At 45.2% G+C, this 17,870-nt stretch overlaps 1 protein-coding gene across 4 annotated transcripts in view; it reads right to left on the bottom strand.

Annotated features, from left to right (window-relative positions):
- Fbxo25 (F-box protein 25) overlaps positions 1-17,522 on the bottom strand; it is a 30,041-nt gene extending 12,519 nt beyond the window's left edge. For all 4 annotated transcript variants that reach the window (XM_028881233.2, XM_028881235.2, XM_028881234.2 and 1 more), the window contains exons 1-6: positions 17,415-17,522; positions 11,671-11,811; positions 7,945-8,045; positions 7,060-7,109; positions 4,319-4,411; positions 1,005-1,098 (exon numbers count right to left, since the gene is read on the bottom strand). In XM_028881233.2, the coding sequence (XP_028737066.1) occupies positions 1,005-1,098; positions 4,319-4,411; positions 7,060-7,109; positions 7,945-8,045; positions 11,671-11,804 (472 nt within the window). In that variant the 5' untranslated portion in view covers positions 11,805-11,811; positions 17,415-17,522. The remainder of the gene's footprint in view (positions 1-1,004; positions 1,099-4,318; positions 4,412-7,059; positions 7,110-7,944; positions 8,046-11,670; positions 11,812-17,414) is intronic.
- Between the last annotated feature and the right edge of the window lie 348 nt (positions 17,523-17,870).

Here is a 17,870-nt window from a genome sequence, read left to right as displayed (position 1 = left end):
CATGCCTGCTACTGCAGCTAGGGAAGTCCTAAGCCCTAGGTGGGGACCTGCTACTGCTGCTCTGCTCAAGGGACATGTCAAACTGTTTCTAAACATTTATGTTTATGCCCACCGCCGTCGAGTGCTGCTCTCAGCCTTGGGCAGAGGAGGTTGTTTTCGCAGTGGGTAGTAGTTACTACAGAGACTCTTCACTAGTCAAGGTGATGAGACTATGCGACTATGAAGTGCTCAAACCTGAAAGAGAAGCCTGTGAGACCCCAGGGGATAGGAAAGAGCACCCTCAAGTGCTGCCTTCTGGATAAACCACAGCCACTGCTATAAACACACATCATCAACACACAGCAGGTATGGTCACGGCCTAAGTAGGAGGGGAACTGGTTGGGAAGAAGGCGTCAGCCAAGTGTCTTAGGGTTCTTATTGCTCTGATGAAACACCGTGACCAAAGCAACTTGGGAGGAAAGGGTTTGTTTCCTATTACGACTCTAAGGTCACAGCCATCCCTGAAGGAAGTCAGGGCAGGAACCTGAGGGCGGGAACCTGGAGGCAGGAGCTGAGATGCAGAGGCCATGGAGGGGAGCTGCTCACCGGCTTGCTCCTCACAGCTTGTTCAGCCTGCTTTCTTATAGAACCCAGGACCACCAGCCCAGGGATGGCACCACCCACCATGGGCTGGTCCTTCCCCCATCAATTGCAAATTTAAAAATTGCCCTGCATTTCCTATGGAGGCATTTCCTCAGTTGAGGTTCCCTCCTCTCGGATGACTCTGGCATAAAACTCTAGCACGGCAGGGATGGGAGAGAGTAACAGGAGCAAATACAACCCAATACCGCGTCGGACTGTCAAAAATGTTATGAAACTAAAAGCAACGATGGCTGCCCAATCCTATGAATACACTGCCCTGAAAACTACTGAATGGTATCAATGGTCAATTCGCATACTATGTCTTATTTATCAATAAAATATTTTATTTAAAAAATATAACAAATGTCCAATAACAATCTTACCCTTCTGAACGATTTTATCCAGAATGTTGAAGTAGTTCTTCTGCGCCACTCCGCTCAGGGAGGTTAACTGGGACTTGGCAATGAGCTGCAGTAGCTAAAGGTAAGAAAGGGGAAGCTGAGCTGTGGTCCGTGAACAATGGAAGCACCATGAGCATACACCGGAGCACAGTGTGAAAGGGACTACAGAAGGGCTGCTCTCTACGTGAACCGAGGGACCTCACTCCAGCTGCTGAGGCAACAGCGAGTCTGTTCTCCTGTCCTGCACAAGAACCCAGTCGGGGACGCCCACTCTCAACAGGCCTGCTGCAGGCCAGGGAGATAAATAAATGCCTTCTCGCCTTATACTTCACCTCAGCAGGGAGCTGTGGAGTCTCCTGGTCACTAAGAGACTTTCATCATGCTCCTTCATGCTCTGATCCACTTTCTAAAACTGCCGAGACAATCAACAGATCAACAGGCCCTTCCTTCCATGTTGAAATTTAAAAACACCACTTCAAACACATCACAGAAAACCTAGGAACCAAGAAAGGTCACTGCAATGGAAACTAAGTGGTGCCAATCCTGCTGATACAGAGACAAGGCCATCCTGATGCCTGTGCCTCCCTCGGCCCTACGACCCTCTATTATAACAGACCCCTGCTGGCGCTGCACTGGGCTGTGTCCTTCCATGCTTCTTGTTCTGCTCCATTTTGTTCATGTTTTCCCCTGTATCTTTCCCATTCTTCTATTCCCAACTTCAGATCTCTACATTCTGGGGACTGACTGTATAACCTGGAGTTGGACTGTGCTTTTGGCCCAACATAGAAACACTTACTGATACAATAAAGGTTTGGTCTTAATTCTGACATGGTTTTATAACTAAAAAACAAAACAACAACAACAAAACTCCTTATTCTTTTCCTATAGTTCTTTCAAATCTTAGGGGGGCTTACATTCTTTTGTCCTGGTGATGCTTTGGTAATGTAGTTTACATGACACTCACCCTCAGGCCTGTTCTAAGTCATAATAAACCTGCCGCCTTCTTTTCCCTCCTCCTTCCCACAGCTCCATTTTAGGGAATCACACTTGCAATCACAGGTAATACAGTCAGCTATTTCTCCTCCCCTCCCTGGTACAGCTGGCTACACTACTCCTTTATCCCCAGGGTCTAGGACATTCAGCACCTTCTGCTTGGCTACCCTGGTCCACAGTGTGCTATCATCTTAGACCAGGACTGCATCATGAAGAAAGAGAACCTCAATAGACTTGTAATGGGGAACAAGCAGTGTCAAAGGCCCTCAGCGCTGAAAAGCCCAGGACCAAATGGCTTTGCTCTGAAGTCTACCAAACACTTACAGAACCAATTTCTTCTCAAATTATTCCAAGAAGGGGAATTCCTCTAAATGCTTACCATGAAGCTAGCAGTATTGATACCAAAAGAAAATCGAGATACAGCAACAAAACACTACTGGACAAAATCTCTGATTTAAAAAACAAAAACAAACAAACAAAATAGATGCTAAAATCTGTTCACCTGCCCAATTCCAGGAAACAGAAACCAACAGAACATCAAGATGATTCACCACCACATGAGGTTCATTTCAAGAACAGTTTCACACAGGCAAACCAATAAGCCTTATACACATCAACAGTGAAGGAAAAAAAAACAAAACAGCATAGTTGTGGGAGCCCACAGAAGTTTCCTAAGTGAGATCTGAGCTTGCTTTACCCAGCAGGGCTGCATAAGATGGAATGACCACGAGTGTGGTCACCAGGTGATTGGAGGGGTCTGCACTTGGCTGTACTAGAGGAGGTCTTTTGCTCCACCCCTTGGCATTCCTATAAAAAGCCCTTTTGAAAAGACAGAAGGGGCCGGTGGATAAGGATCCAGGCCCTCCTGAGCTATCCTGTGTTTCTGTTTCTCTCCCCTCTATCTTTCTATCTAAATCTCTTATCCCTCTCTCCTCAAGAGTACCCCAGGGTAAAAGTGGGAGCTGCCCCCCACACACACACATAACCATCTCAATGAGCATGTAAAGAACATTTGCTCAAAACCAACAACCTCTTCTTGTGATAACAAATGAAGAAGGGACAGGAGTAAACTTGGGGACACAGAAATAAGCACAGGGTTTCTAAGATGTCCCAATGAAAGAAAGGCCTATCTGTTCTTCTGCCTTGTGCATTCATCTTTTCAGGGCAACTAGGGCAACTGTTAATGATCTATTTTTCCTAGAAACTTGCCTTCTCTGCTTCCTCAAGAAACAGATGCCTGAGGTCTTCAGGATGACAATTAACTGGATGCTCCTCCCCTCACACCTCCTGCTGAATGTGAGCCCACCAACTCCCAACTCCCCCTTCCCCATGTCGTCCCATGCCCACAGGAAGTAGCCAGACTTGAACTAGTGCCCCTATACCCAAAGAGTCTAGAATGTTTGGGTGGGAGCTCTACCTCAACTCCCCTCTTCCATTTCTTTTCCCAAACCCGCCACATCAAAGCCCGCCACACACAGCTCCTCCCCCAGAGAGGCTCAAGACCAGTCCCACAGGGTATATAAACTGCATCCCAGAAAACAGACACATGGTTTTCTGGTCTCTCCTCCCTGGGGGCCAGAGAATCACTTGGGAATGCTTTACCCATTAAACCTGGGCTTTTTCTAAAAAAACAAAAGAAGGAGAAGGAGGAGGAGGGGGAGGGGAGGGGGAGGGGGAGGGGGAGAGGAAGAAAGAGGAGGAGGAGGAGGAGGAGGAGGAGGACGAGGAGGAGGAGGTGGTGGTCCAGGGCTGCCACCACAGTGAACAGGAAACGCTTTGGTGGCACGTTCACTCCACTGCACCATACATAAAGTACAAGCAAACCCCACGGCAAAGAACTGTCCCCTCTGAACGCAGCCCAAAAGAAACCCTTCTAAAAAGCTACTGACCACGCAACGAGACTTTTCTGGAGTTCTAGTTTGTGTACAATTCCTCTGGACTACTAGCCAGTTGCTCCTTTGTATATAACAAGGCTCATTCTAAGTGAATACATGAAGTAAAAAAATGCAGATGGAGTAGTCATCAGAGACCCTCCTGCGCTCAACTGTCTGAAGTGTTTCCAAGAAACATCTTAGTTCCCACGGCCTCTGAGGAGGAAGGGCTCGCCAAGCTTGAGACCCGCACCTGTGCCCTCAGTGTGGCAAGGCCCCCCTCCCTCTTCTCCCGAGGAGCGCCTTCCTTCCCTTTTCTACTGTCAACAGCTGAACCTTATGCCGCTCTCAAAGGCACCTTCAATATCTCACATTTGTAAGCCTGAAAAGCAACTCAAGAGTCATCAAAGCTGTCTCTGAAATAACACTTACTTTGACCACGTACGTGAACCTTCTAATATCCTGAATTGCACTTAAGAAGTCCAGTCGGTTGAAGGCTTCTCCCAGGGTACAGTAGCCATGCCTCTAGAAAACATCAGACCAACAGTGAGCTCAGCCAGCCAAGTAAAAGGAGCTAACAGGTGATGTCGGTTAGGGAACATAAAAAGCACTGTATTCATTCTAAAAATTTATGTCAGATATAAATGAGAATAGAGCGAAATATAGCAACGCTAAATTTAAACCAATTGTGTGTAACTGAGACACGAGGCACTGACAATGTTCACACTGCTGGTATAATGATAAAGAGAAGTGAGTATTCATGAAACACCATTCTGCTTTCCGTTGCCGGGGACAAGGTGGGGGGAACATGAGGCCTCAGGATGCTGATGTTGTACACACAGCCATGTGTCTCTGCAGGGAGCTCTGACTGCCACAGTGGACATGTGCTCGACCACCAAGGAGTAAGCCTGAGAGGGGCAGCGCTAAAAACAGCTGTGAGTACGGCTGAGGTTCTATGGCCCAAGCCTGGCAACGGCTGGTTTCCAGGCTGGGATGGCGGGCACTGAGCAGCCGGAAAGTCAACTGCTATAATGAGATGCACAGGTCTGGGAATCAAATTGAAATGCAATTTCTCCTCGGTGTCATAAAGTTGGCTGTTCTGTCTGAGAGGTCTTTGGTCTTCTATATCAGTCTGTCAGATTTCACCTCAGGTCAGGAAGGCGCTTAAATCCTACCTTCTGCATCTAAAATACGTAAATCTACAAACAGATGTTCAGTTCAGAGTCACAGGGGCAGATACACTGGAGGACAGCAAGGAGCCACAAGGTTCCTTTGTGACAGACGAGTTTGGGTTTGAAACAGGTCAGCAGCTGTGGAGGAGCAGCGGAGACAGCATGGTGTCTGGGGCCTCCAACAGTCCCACCGTGTACAGCCCAGTCACACACTCACACAAACACACGCTGCTGTGGAGCTGTGGGGAAGCAGAGCACAGACTACCAAGTATAACCTGAAATGCATCTCACTTAAAGGGACGAAATTCTGATGGTGGTGAAGACACCTCTTTAGGTTAACTACTGTTGCACATGGAGCAGGGTGGGGTGCACACTCAAGGGCATCTGTCTTCAAAGGCTGCCTTGGGTCGGAACCAGAGGTAAAGAGGATGGCACAGGACCAGATACAGATCCGACAGCTAGCCCTGGGTTCTTTGTGAGCCTGCCAGACCCCATCTCAAGAAGCCACAGGATATCCTGGCATTCTCCTAACACAGTCCTCTTCCTGCTTTGCCCAGCTAGAATCCACATGACTCACAAGGTAGGTGAGATATATAATCAACGTGGCTTTGTACAAATTATGTTAACTCCATCAGTCTTTCAATGGCATGTTTGTCAAGGACTGGACTCATGCTATGCCCACTTGACACTAACCATCACCAAGTCAGCTTTCTTTCTCACAATCAAGTATCTTCATGGAAGCTGAGATAGTTTAAAGATGTAATTGGGTAAGGTGCCTGCCACCAAGTCTGAAAACGGGTTCAATCCCCAGGACCCACATGGGAAGAGAGAGCTGACTCCTACAGGTTGTCCTTTGACCTTTCTTTCCCTGGCCTAGTATGCACACACACACACACACACACACACACACACACACACACACACGCGCAAGCACGCACGCACGCACACACACTCTGAATAAGTGTGATAAATTAAAAACTGTAGGACTATTATTAACATCTCTGGAACACTTAACTAACCCTAACCACATGATCATGTAATACGAAATTGCACCCTTGGTTTCTTTCTCCCCACAGCTGTAAGATAAAGCAAATGCAGATGTTCAAGGTCTATGAAAGGATCCAGGTTTACTTAAAACTAAGTAGAGAAGAAAGAAACACAGTGTAGCCAATTGGTTTGTGTGATGACTCCTAAGAGAGCTTTAGTTAGCTCAGCAATCAAAGGCAGAGAAAAAGTCCAAAGTGTCCTGCAGAGCCAACCTATGTCGTTCCTATGAGCCACTCTGCATCAGGGAAGGAGGGGCTCATGGGCATCTCAGTCCCCAAATACACAAGGTAAAGGAAAAACAGCAGCAGCTGCTGCAGCTCACATTGCCAGAACATGGATCAAACACACAGGCATATATGCTTGGTTATAAGAAACACACACATCCAAACTCATGAACCACACACACTACAAATACCACAATCACACAGTCCATGAACAAATATATCACAAACATGCAGTGCATACTACATGCATGTGTGCCATACATGTTACATAAACATGCCATATACCACACACATGCATGTATCACATATACATTATATACCAAACACATTCCATATATACAAATATACAACACAGCACTCACAGGTACACAGTATATGCCATATATATGCCACACACAGACATATGCACATATCATACACATCCATCATACTGCACAAACACATACCACACAGTTCATAACACAAACATACTACATGCATTACACCACAAATACATCTAACAGCACACACACCTATACCACACACACCCAGTGCACAGTCGTACACATATCAATGAATACATGTACACAATTACAGTCACTGCTGCAAAAAGCTGTCATTTACACACACACACACACACACACACTCTCATCGGTTAGAATGTGACAGACCTTATATTACTAAAGAAATAAATTAGTTTACAAATTCAGCAGAAATAATACAGTATATACCCTCCTAATGACATACTTACTTCTTTTGTGCTTTCTTTATGGACATAGATCCATTTTTCACGATAAAAACCTAGAACAAAAATGAAATGTCTTTAAAATCTGGCAAACCATTTCGACCTCCAGATTTTAAGGAAGCTGTGAGGCAGGACAGAATAACAAGATGATCTTCCTGGTCCAGTCAGAAAGCATCGGCTTGGGTAAGTGTAAACAGTACACTTTGTTCCCTAAGATCACCTAAGTTCTCAGACACCTCTACAGGAAAAACACTTTTTCATAGTGCTGTATCTTATTAACTTAGAAAAAATTGATAGTTATATCAAATGTAAATGCTGATAAAAATCCTATAATATTATCTCTATACCATTATACACATAACAGAAGGCTCTGGTCTTTATGCCCTGTTACGGCCACACATGGTACACGTACCTAAGATCCTTGTGCTCTCTACCTTCTTCACACTTAACAGGTATTCACAGCATGTGCCAAGGTGGGCAGGCTGTGACAGAACCCACAATTCCCTCAAGCCCTTCTCCCGGTACATCACTGCCCCTTGTCCTAGCTCTGCTCACTTCTGGCTCCTGTCCTTGCTCCCCAGCGGCCCCACATCCAGATCATCCCTCCGAGGGGCCTTTCTGTTAAGGAAGGAGCTCAGTTCGGGACTGCATCTGGCTACCTAGAGACGTGCTTCAGGCTTGCCGTCTTTGACTGTGCAGACCTCACCGACCAGGAGCTGACTGGCAAGCTGTCTGGACACCAGACAGACGGGTGGAACTGGGCACAGAGCTTGTTTGCACACCTCCATCACCCTGTGCCTCCTGAGAGAGCACTGCCAAGCACTTCATCACGGCAACATATGTATCCCACAAATAAAAGATTATCAAGTTAGGAGTGTGTCAAACACTTACTGTGAGCAGCTGTATTGTTTCCAAAATGTTCCTTCTTCCTCTTTTTGGCTGCATATTCACACTCATTACTGAATATTTCTTCTTCGCCATTGTTTAAGATACTGAAACAAAGATACTTCATTAAAGTAAGTTTTTCACAGAGAACTTCATTTAGCTTTTCTTTTGTAAGAAAATAAGTATTTGCTTAGTAATCTGGGGGATCAAAATAAAGACTGTTAAATCCTGGCAAGTACTAGCTAAATTTCAGGAAGTAGTGTGCTTGGAACTCAAAGAGTAATAGCTACATTCTCTTCATTTTGAAGGAACTAAGATTTATTCTTATTTCTTCTTAAAAATGTCACTCCAAAACACGCCAGACAGGCTTAGACTCTCCCAAACAGCAAAATTCTTTAAAACCTGAGCATTCTAAACAAAACCATAAAAGCTCTGAAAAGAACCCAAGTAGCATCATGACTATGGGACTAAAACTTGCTATGTCCCTAATCAAAGTTGAGTAAACATTTACGTTCTTGTTACCAACTACATGTTTCAAATATCTGGCTGAAGCTGGCTCTTGCTGCATTGTGTATTTTCTTAAGAAGCTTCTATCAAACATGCCAAGGAACCAGCAGATGAAAGTTATACTTATAATATTTAAACACATTTAAAGTATTTCAGTATTTTTTTTTCATTTTTATGAAACAGGAATTCAAACCAAGCAGTAACAACTCAGACAGCTTTTCTTTATTTTTTTTTTTCCTCTTTGTAATAAAAACTATACCAGACTGGTCTACAGAGGGAGTTCTAGGATAGCCAGGACTACACTGAGAAACTTTATCTCAAAAAAACAAACAAACAAAAACAGGAAGAAAGAAAAGAGAAAGTATAAAAAGCAAACCACATTATAAACACTAAAAATGCATTTTTTAAACACACTTAAAAGCTAGTTTTCAGCCCGAAAGCAAAGTAGAATAAGTACTATGGAGATAAGCAATCCTCAAAACTGAGGATCTAAAACTGCTTATTTCCCCCCTCACTGGTCTTTTTCTTTGTTTAAGGGGTTTTGAATTTTTTTAATTTATTTTTATTTTGTGTGCACTGTGTTTTGTCTGCATGTATGTCTGTGTGAGGGTGTCAGATCCCCTGGAACTAGCGTTACAGACAGTTGTGAGTTGCCACATGGGTACTGGGAATTGAACCTGGGTCCTTTAGAAGAATAGTCAGTGCTCTTAGCCGCTGAGCCATCCCTCCAGCCCCCAATCACTGTTCCCTGATGAGAACTGTACAAAAGCCGCTTTTCATCCACCATCAGTATGCACTTGTAATAAAACAACTTCTAATAAAACCGTATCAAGTCTGCTCACTACTGCCACAACTAAAGAGCACAGACATGGCAGCAAATGGTCCAGGCAGCCAGAGAGCATCTAAATCTCACAACTGCACTGTCACAGACAGTGAATGTCCCCCTGGAAACACAGCAGGGGTCCTTGACTCTTACAACCTCACATTTACTCTCATCTTGGTCTGTTATCATTGACTCAGACACTAGACGGAGATACTTTTGAACCTGAAAAAGCTTTAACTAGCCAGGCGGTGGTGGCGCACGCCTTTAATCCCAGCACTCGGGAGGCAGAGCCAGGTGGATCTCTGTGAGTTCGAGGCCAGCCTGGGCTACCAAGTGAGTCCCAGGAAAGGCGCAAAGCTACACAGAGAAACCCTGTCTCGAAAAACCAAAAAAAAAAAAAAAAGCTTTAACTAAAATCACAAACTTATCAAAGGAAAAACAATACTATTGTTCTCCCGTGTCACAGAAATGAGAGACAACAGAAAAGGACGGCCAACCAGCTTCATAAGCCGGGTCTCCCTGCAGTCTAGCCATGGGAGGGTATGAGGCAGAGCATAGCTTGCAGGCACTCACGGACATATCTGACACTCTGCCGTCAGATGCTCCTCCTTACCAGGCTACCTGCAGCAGCAACCCCAGACCTGGCTGCAGCTCCTACATCAGCTGACTCTGCTGATAGAATGCCCTCCTTAGGTACTGTCCTGTGCCTCCTACACTGCCCAGGGTTTGATGGGAATCAGGAGACTTGGGAATGAGCCACCTGGAGACCCAGGTCACAACTAAAGGAAAATGCCTGGGAGACTGCAGGCCGAGGAAACCACAACCAGCTCCTTGTCCAGAACTTTGCTTAGCTTTCTCAGGCCCTTTGTCTGGATATGTGAGCCCCGTGTTGGGCACCATATGTAATGAGTCTTTCTCTGTCCCGTCAGCCAGCTCCCAACCAACGACACAGAGACTTCTAATTAATCAGGAAAGCTTGGCTTTAGCTTAGGCTTGCTTCTAACTAGCTCTTCTAACTTAAGCCATTTCTACTAATCTGCGTGTTGTCACGTGGCTCGTGGCTTTTACCTCTCCTTCTACATGTCCTGCTTCCTCTGCGTCTGGCTGGGGACTCCCCCTTTCTTCTTCCCAGAGCCCTCTCTGTCCAGAAGTCCTGCCTACTTATTAGCCATTTAGCTTTTATTAAACCAACCACAGTGAGATATCTTTACACAGTGTAATTAAATATCTTGCAATAGCAAATTATTAACTAGTTGCTATTTTTATGGGATATTTTAAGGTAGAAAGAGGTCATGTTTTTGGTGATGGTTTTTATGCTGCCAGGTATATACAAATGTAAAATTGAAGGGAAAAAAATGATTCCAGGATTAAAAATTTAACCTGGACAAATTTAATGAAAGTATTAATATTGTACAAACTTTTTGGTTTTTCATGTATATAAACTATCAGTCAACTACATTTCAGAGCAAACATTTCCTATTTTTACAGCCTTTGGCTTTATGATCAATATAAATAGCCTTTATCCCACTTAAAAAAAAAAAGACTCTTCAACAATAAACCCCCCAAAAGACAGGCAGAGAACTTTAATTTGCCCAAGGAAGAAATGCAAATGGGCTACAGATGTATGAAATGTGTGCAACATCATTAATTCCTAGGGAAACACAAGTTAAACTGCCATAAACTTTACACTCTTCAAGACGGCTATTGTCTAAAAGTGCAGAAAGTACGTGTTGGCGAGGATGTAAAAATGGAACCTTAATGCACTGGTGGTGGAAACAGAACACGGTGCAGCCAGCATGAACAGTATGGTTAAGGACCTGTATATTGAGCAGACTACCGTCTAAACAGAAAGAACTGAAAGTGGGGTCTTGAAGAGATGTCTGCACTCCTACATTCATGACAGTCCTAGTCATGTGACATGTCTAGGCATTCCCCATGTCTATCAACAACTGCACATATAAACAAAACATAACCAATCCATACAACAAATACTCAGTCTTACAAAACAAAGGGACTTTACCAGTACACGCTAAACACACCGGGATCTGAGGACATTATTATAAAACATAATCTAGTCACAAAAGGACAAGCAGAGAAAACATTAAGAGTGGTGTCAGAGTCTGAGGGAAAGGACAGAGTTAATATTTACTAGGGACAAGGCACTTAGGTATGTTTCCGATGCAAGCTTGATGCTGGAGTGATAGCTCGGTGGCTAAGAATACTTGAAGATCTGAGTTCAAATCCTTAGCACCCACGTGAAAGCCGGGTATGGCTGAATGACCCTGTAATCATGAGTGTTGGGTGGAGACAGGCACACCACAGGAGCCGTCTGGACAGCAGGCCTGGCCAAAATAAGGAGCAAAACTGCAAATGACGGAGCTCAAGAGTGACCCGAGACTCACATGCTGTGGTTGATGGTGCACTGGCTATTCTCACTCCTGAGCTCTTGGCTACAGGAGTCACACCTTTTCCATCCATCCTCAGTTTTAATCCAGCTCCACCCAGGGGATCTCCAGTCCTGACCCAGAAATGGCATAGTTCTCCTGTAAAAAAAAAAAAAAAAAAATTAGTTTACATTAAAAGTATATAGATGCATAATGAACACCAATTTCTTCTCACTGGGTGGTGGTAGCGCACGCATTTAATCCCAGCACTCGGAGGCACAGGCAGGCAGAGCTCTGTGAGTTCAAGGTCAGCCTGGTCTACAGAGTGAGTTCTAGGACAGCCAGGACTACACAGAGAAACTCTGTCTCAAAAAACAAAACAAAACAAAAAAAATAAATAAAAACCAAATTTCTTCTCATATGGAACCAAAGTCTTACTTAACATGTAAGTGTGTATCACAACTTGGCTAGCTGTGGTAACCAAATAGTGATAACTATATAGTACTCTGGTCGTATAAAGTGATAACTAGGTTAAACGTAGGTGGGCCTTACTACGCAATAATGTGTGGTGAAAGGCTTACCCCAGGACACCGGAGTTTGAATCTGAAGAAGCAAGTGAGCTGAGGAACACCACTCTAACAGTCCCCCACCTTCTACCCTGTGCAAGAGTGTGAGGCAACGTAACTGAACCACAGTCGCACCTCACTCCGGAGAGATCACTGTGGGTGAAGGCAAGGAATACAAATGGGATACGGTCAGGAAAGACAGGGAAGGCATGGTGGCCAGATGAGGAAAGGAAGGAGCTGGGCTTCATCCTAAGAACGACCAGGAGCCAAAAAACCAGGAGGTAAACGATTTGCTCAGACTTCTGCTTTACAGGGCATAAAGGCAGTGGATCTTCAGAGGACTGGAGGTGCAGCCGCAGCCACATGGAGGCAGCAAGGCAAAATGCTGCTGTGTAGGTGGTGCCAGGAACCAAATGTGGGTCTTCTGGAGAGCAGCAAGCACTCTTCCCACTGAACGCTAGAGGTGCCCAGCAGAAGAGCAGGCTTGGGAGGGGCAGAGGAAGGGATGCTGGGCAGAGTGTTCTGAAGGTCCAAAGGTGATTCTCAGACACAGCGATTGTTAAGAACTGCTCCAGATAGTCATGTTTACATATTCAAGATGTCACCTCCCTACAAAGGCTTCATGCAAACAGCTCCCTTCTGACATCTCTACCCCATTCATCAGTGTACCATCAACCACCTCTGCCACTGTCCATTATCTGAAATTATTTATGGACTCACCATTTGTTCTCCTCCAAGTTGACACAATGACTTGCTCAATGTTACATCCTCATTACCCCAGATCGATGTCAGGCATACAGCCAGAGCTCAATAAACATCTATCTGTTGACTGAATGGATGACTATATAGACCCATATCTCAGAAAAGAGCTACACTGGAGAGAAAAATTATCAGCATTCAGAGCAATAAAAGATACAGACATAATATCATATCAAGATGGCCAAAGGAAGAACTCTAAAGAACACAGATGGGAAATGGGCAAGTGGATGAAGACAGGCCATGGAAAGAATCTAGAGGAAGAGTGAAAGCGTGGAGTGGCGGGAGGGAAGTGGATAAAAAATGCATTTTAAGAAAGAAACATAGAGGAGATGTCAAGAGCCACAAAACACAGGAGTTGAAAGATGGGCATTGTTTATATAAAGGAAGGAAGCTGACCTCTGCACAGAACTTCAGCAGAGCATTTACATCAGAAAGGGATGCTCTTTTCCCATTCAAAGCAGACTGGGAAGGTGTAGCTTAGGGGCTGGGCCTTTACCTGGTATACTTGGGTTTAACATTCCCAGCACTGAAGAAAGCAGGTGAAGCAAGGCAGGCTTGCTGTGTTTCCTGACATGCATGTTCCACGGCTCTGAGTACTTGGGAGACCTCAAGCTCTATTTAAAATAACCAACCAAGGCCAGGGTATCAAACGGACACCTCTACCATCTTTTATAAGAGACCAACCAAAAGGAAAACATGTAGATTCCTGGCCCAGAGTGTGAAATGCATGCTAAAATAACTTTTGCTTTTTATACCAAAAGGATCGTAAAACCTTTCTAAACTAGTTTATACTCAGAACACATCTTTTTCTCTTACATATCGATTATAAAAAGAGCCGTCGTGGCCGGGCGGTGGTGGCGCACGCCTTTAATCCCAGCACTCGGGAGGCAGAGGCAGGCGGATCTCTGTGAGTTCGAGGCCAGCCTGGTCTCCAAAGCGAGTTCCAGGAAAGGCGCAAAGCTACACAGAGAAACCCTGTCTCGAAAAACCAAAAAAAAAAAAAAAAAGAGCCGTCGTGACATTTCCAATTACATTTTGTTGTCAACTCAATACATATTGTAATTCATTGACTGGACAATTTGGTGAGAAATAGTTTGGTATAACCCTTTCAACAGCTAAATGGATTTTTTTTTTTTTTTTAAAGGCCTGGTAGCTAGTAAACCACAAAAACCAAACCCTTATGTCCCGGATTTTTCAACCTAGAGGAAAATATTTGTTCATTTAAAGATTTATTTCATAGACTTGTCATGACACAATCTTGGAATCGTGGTATTAGTTCACTATTTTATAGCATAAGCTATACAGTTCATAAACTAAGGCACAGATTCCAGAAGCAAAATTATTAATAAATAGTAACAAAGGCCACTAGGATACAGGGCTATAGGTCAGTAGTACAGCACTTGCCTAGTGTTCATAAGGCCCTGGGTTCAATCCTAAGCACCACTTAAAAAAAAAAAGTCACTGGGGCTAGGTAGGGTGGCAAATACCTGTCCACCTGTAACCCTAGCACTGAAGTATCTGAGGCAAGAATTCAAGACCAACCTGGGCTTCAGAGTGAGACCCTGTCTCATAGAGCAGAAGGCAAGCTGACTTTAAAAGGTGACCAGTTTGTTTTTAATACAATGTGAAGCACCTGTTTGTATATGAGAAAATAGTGTCACTGAAAGATTTTAAATGACAACAACCCCCTTTTTACGGGAATTTATCTGCTTGGCTAAAAGACATGAATTGCTAGAATTTCATTAACATATTTAAAATTAAGATTAGCTTTATTTTGAGAATTTGCAAATGCTAAGGCCGTCTACTTTCTTTTCTGTTGCTGTGTTAAAATAATCTGACTAAAAGGTTGACACAGGAAAGGGTTTATTTCATTTCACGGGTTACAGTCCACCCTCCGGGGACGTCAGGGTAGGAACTCAAGCAGAAACCACACAAGAACACCACTTACTGGCTTTGCACCTTGTGCCTTGCTAAGACAGCTCTTTTCATACAGCCCAGGCCCACCTACCACCTAGGGCTGTACAACCCACAGTACACTGGGCCATTCTACAACCATTGGCGATCAAGAACGGAGCCAACAGACACGCCCCAGAGACCAACCTCACGGAATTAATTCTCAACTGAGGCCCCCTCTTCTCAGGTGTGTCGGGCTGACAACCAAGATTAGCTATCATGTAAAGTAAAAACCATAAACTATTTCTGAAAAATTAATATGTGTATGCGTAACGTCTCCAAGTCTGCCCAGCTGAGTCACAGCTTGTATAATCTGCACTTATTTTTTAATATATTTAATTTTATTTTATGTGGATATGAGTGCTTTGTTTGCATGGTTGCAAGTGCACCCTGTTCATGCAGCGCCCAGACAAAGGCATCATATCCTCTTGTAACTGGAGTTAGATGCAGTTGGGAGCCAGCATGTGGGTGCTGGGAACGGAACCTAGTCCTCGGCAGGAGCAACAAGCGCTCTAGACTGCTGATCCAGCCAGCCAGGCCCTATCTGCAGGAAAACTTAAGCATAGTAATTGCTAACTAACGCCAGAACGCACTTGGGATTCAACACCTTTACGTCTTTCCTGGGTTTCTATTTCACAAGGCAAGACAGGAAGGTGGGGTACGGCAGGAGAACAAGATGAATTCGTCAAATTCATTTCCTAGTAAAAACTCCTAAAGCCAAAGAGCCTGAACTAAGGAAAAAATAAGCTTTTTTTCCCCTTCTCCTTCAACAAGCACATTTTCTCCTACTGAATAAAAACAGTAACAACAGTAGAACTCAGAATGGGCCAGGCACTGTGAACAATTCACGTGAATTACACCTAGTTTAGTCCCTCACACTAACCTGTAAAGTAGGAACTACCCTCATTTTACAAATTTAATTCTCTATTTCAAGGCTCAGTGCTGGAGCACTTACTTGCTTAGCATACCCGAGGCCCTGTGTCCACCTACCATATCCCAACAAAAACTCTCTATTTTATACATGAGAGTACAGAAGCAAAGAATTCAATAGGATGGGATTCAAAATTATGGACCCTGATTCCACAATCCATGCTTTTAGCCACTATATTTATAGTAATCCTAACAGCCTATGAAAAGAGATTCCAGGAAATTACAGGTTTGGGTGTTTGCTGTTGTTGTCTTTTTCTACATATATATGTGGTGCTCTATTTGTAAATTACATGAAAAATAATTATAATGTACATCAGTTATGTTTAACACGGCCTTTAATCCCAGCACTGCAGGAGGCAGAGGCAGGCGGATCTCCAGTGAGTTCAAGGCCAGCCTGGTCTACAGAGCGAGATCCAGGAAAGGCTCCAAAGCTACACAGAGAAACCCTGTCTCAAAAAAACCAAAAGAAGAAAAACAAAAACAAAACAATAAAAGCTTCGAGTGTATGGCAAGTGCATTACAATAAAACAAGTTATAATAAAAACAGAAAGGCAAGCTAAATTCTGGAGGAAAAAGCTTCACTCTTATTTTAAATTTTGAGAAAGATACTTCCATCGTTCTGGGGTAAGAATGAATGGATGGTGTGGGAATAGAGAGATGGATCAGCAGCTAGGAGCACACACTAACTGCCCTTGCAGAGGACCCCAAGTCTGGTTCCCAGCACTCAAATCAGGCAGCTCAGAACTGTTTGTAAGCCCAGTTCAACAGTATCTGACACCCTCTGTTCTTCTTGGGCACTAGTGCACATGCCACACACAAAATTAACAATAATACAACCCTTTTAAAAAATGATGAATAGTCTTCACCTAATAAGCATTTGATTTTGCCGCTGATCAAGTTTTTCTTACAAAATTTTTTAAGTCAGTTAAATTCAGACAACTTGGATCAAATGTGAAGTCTGTAAAGGTGGGTGAATGTGATTGTGAAAGATCCTGAAAAAGCAAACTGCCTATTTCAGGGTGCATGTCAGAAATGGGGCGTACTCCAAGGAATCCGGAGAGATCATCACAGATGCGTCGAAGTAAGACAGCATGCCCCCGAGCGAAGGAAAATGGAATAAGAATGGGGGAACCTTTTCTGATCATGGTGGGAAATTAAGTCTTGGGCGCTGCATGCAGGGGGGAAAGGCCCCTTCATAGGGCCAGTTCTCCAGATGCTTGAGTTCAGGGGAGTTTAAATAGGGCCCAAGGATGGAGACGGAACCCCACTGGAACAGAGGCAGAAATCAGCCGTGAGGATACAGATGCAAACCGCCCTGTGTCGGGCGGCGAAAGCGCTCGCCGGCCTCAGGGATGGAGCCCTGACAGGTGTGCAGGGAGGAGGCGTGGACCGGCAGAAGGCAGGCCGGCGGGGATCGGGGGCGGACGCCCGGACCCCCGGGAGGTGGGCGAGCCCACAGCCCGATCGGGGCCAGCGGGCAGCACGGCGGTCAGCGGAGGGTGGGCCGGGGACGCCCTGCCTGACAGCCCCTCCCCATCCCGCGCCCCTCCTCACCTGCGGCTTCCCTCGCAGACGAGACAGTTACCAACCGCACCGAGCTGCAGCGTCCAATTATTGCCGGAAGTCGCCCGCCTCCCGCCGAGGGGCACCGCTGGACGCCCCGCCCCGGGGTCCCGTGGATTGGCCGGTGCGGAGCCACGTGACGGTTGTGTTGCTACCCGAGCTTGGAGGCCTGGGTGCGCGCGTGCGCAGTGAACGCAAGCCCCACCCACCCATCCTAGGCGCCCGCGGGCCCATTGTGGTACCCTCTGAGTCGCCTAGCTGGCGTTGTCCCGGGTCGTCTGGCCGAAACCATTTGGTTAGCCACGGTCTCAGGACGGCCGCTCCGGACCTACAGACCGCCCCGGCGCCGGGCTGCTGCGAGCAAGGACACCCGCTGGTATACACTCACCCCCCTCACCTCACTGTCCCATTTTCCAGCCTTGCCAGCTGGGCAGCTGTGGATGCAAA

The sequence above is a fragment of the Peromyscus leucopus genome, chromosome 17, assembly GCF_004664715.2.
Source record: "Peromyscus leucopus breed LL Stock chromosome 17, UCI_PerLeu_2.1, whole genome shotgun sequence".
NCBI lineage: Eukaryota > Metazoa > Chordata > Mammalia > Rodentia > Cricetidae > Peromyscus > Peromyscus leucopus.
This window is presented reverse-complemented; position numbering and strand designations above follow the sequence as displayed.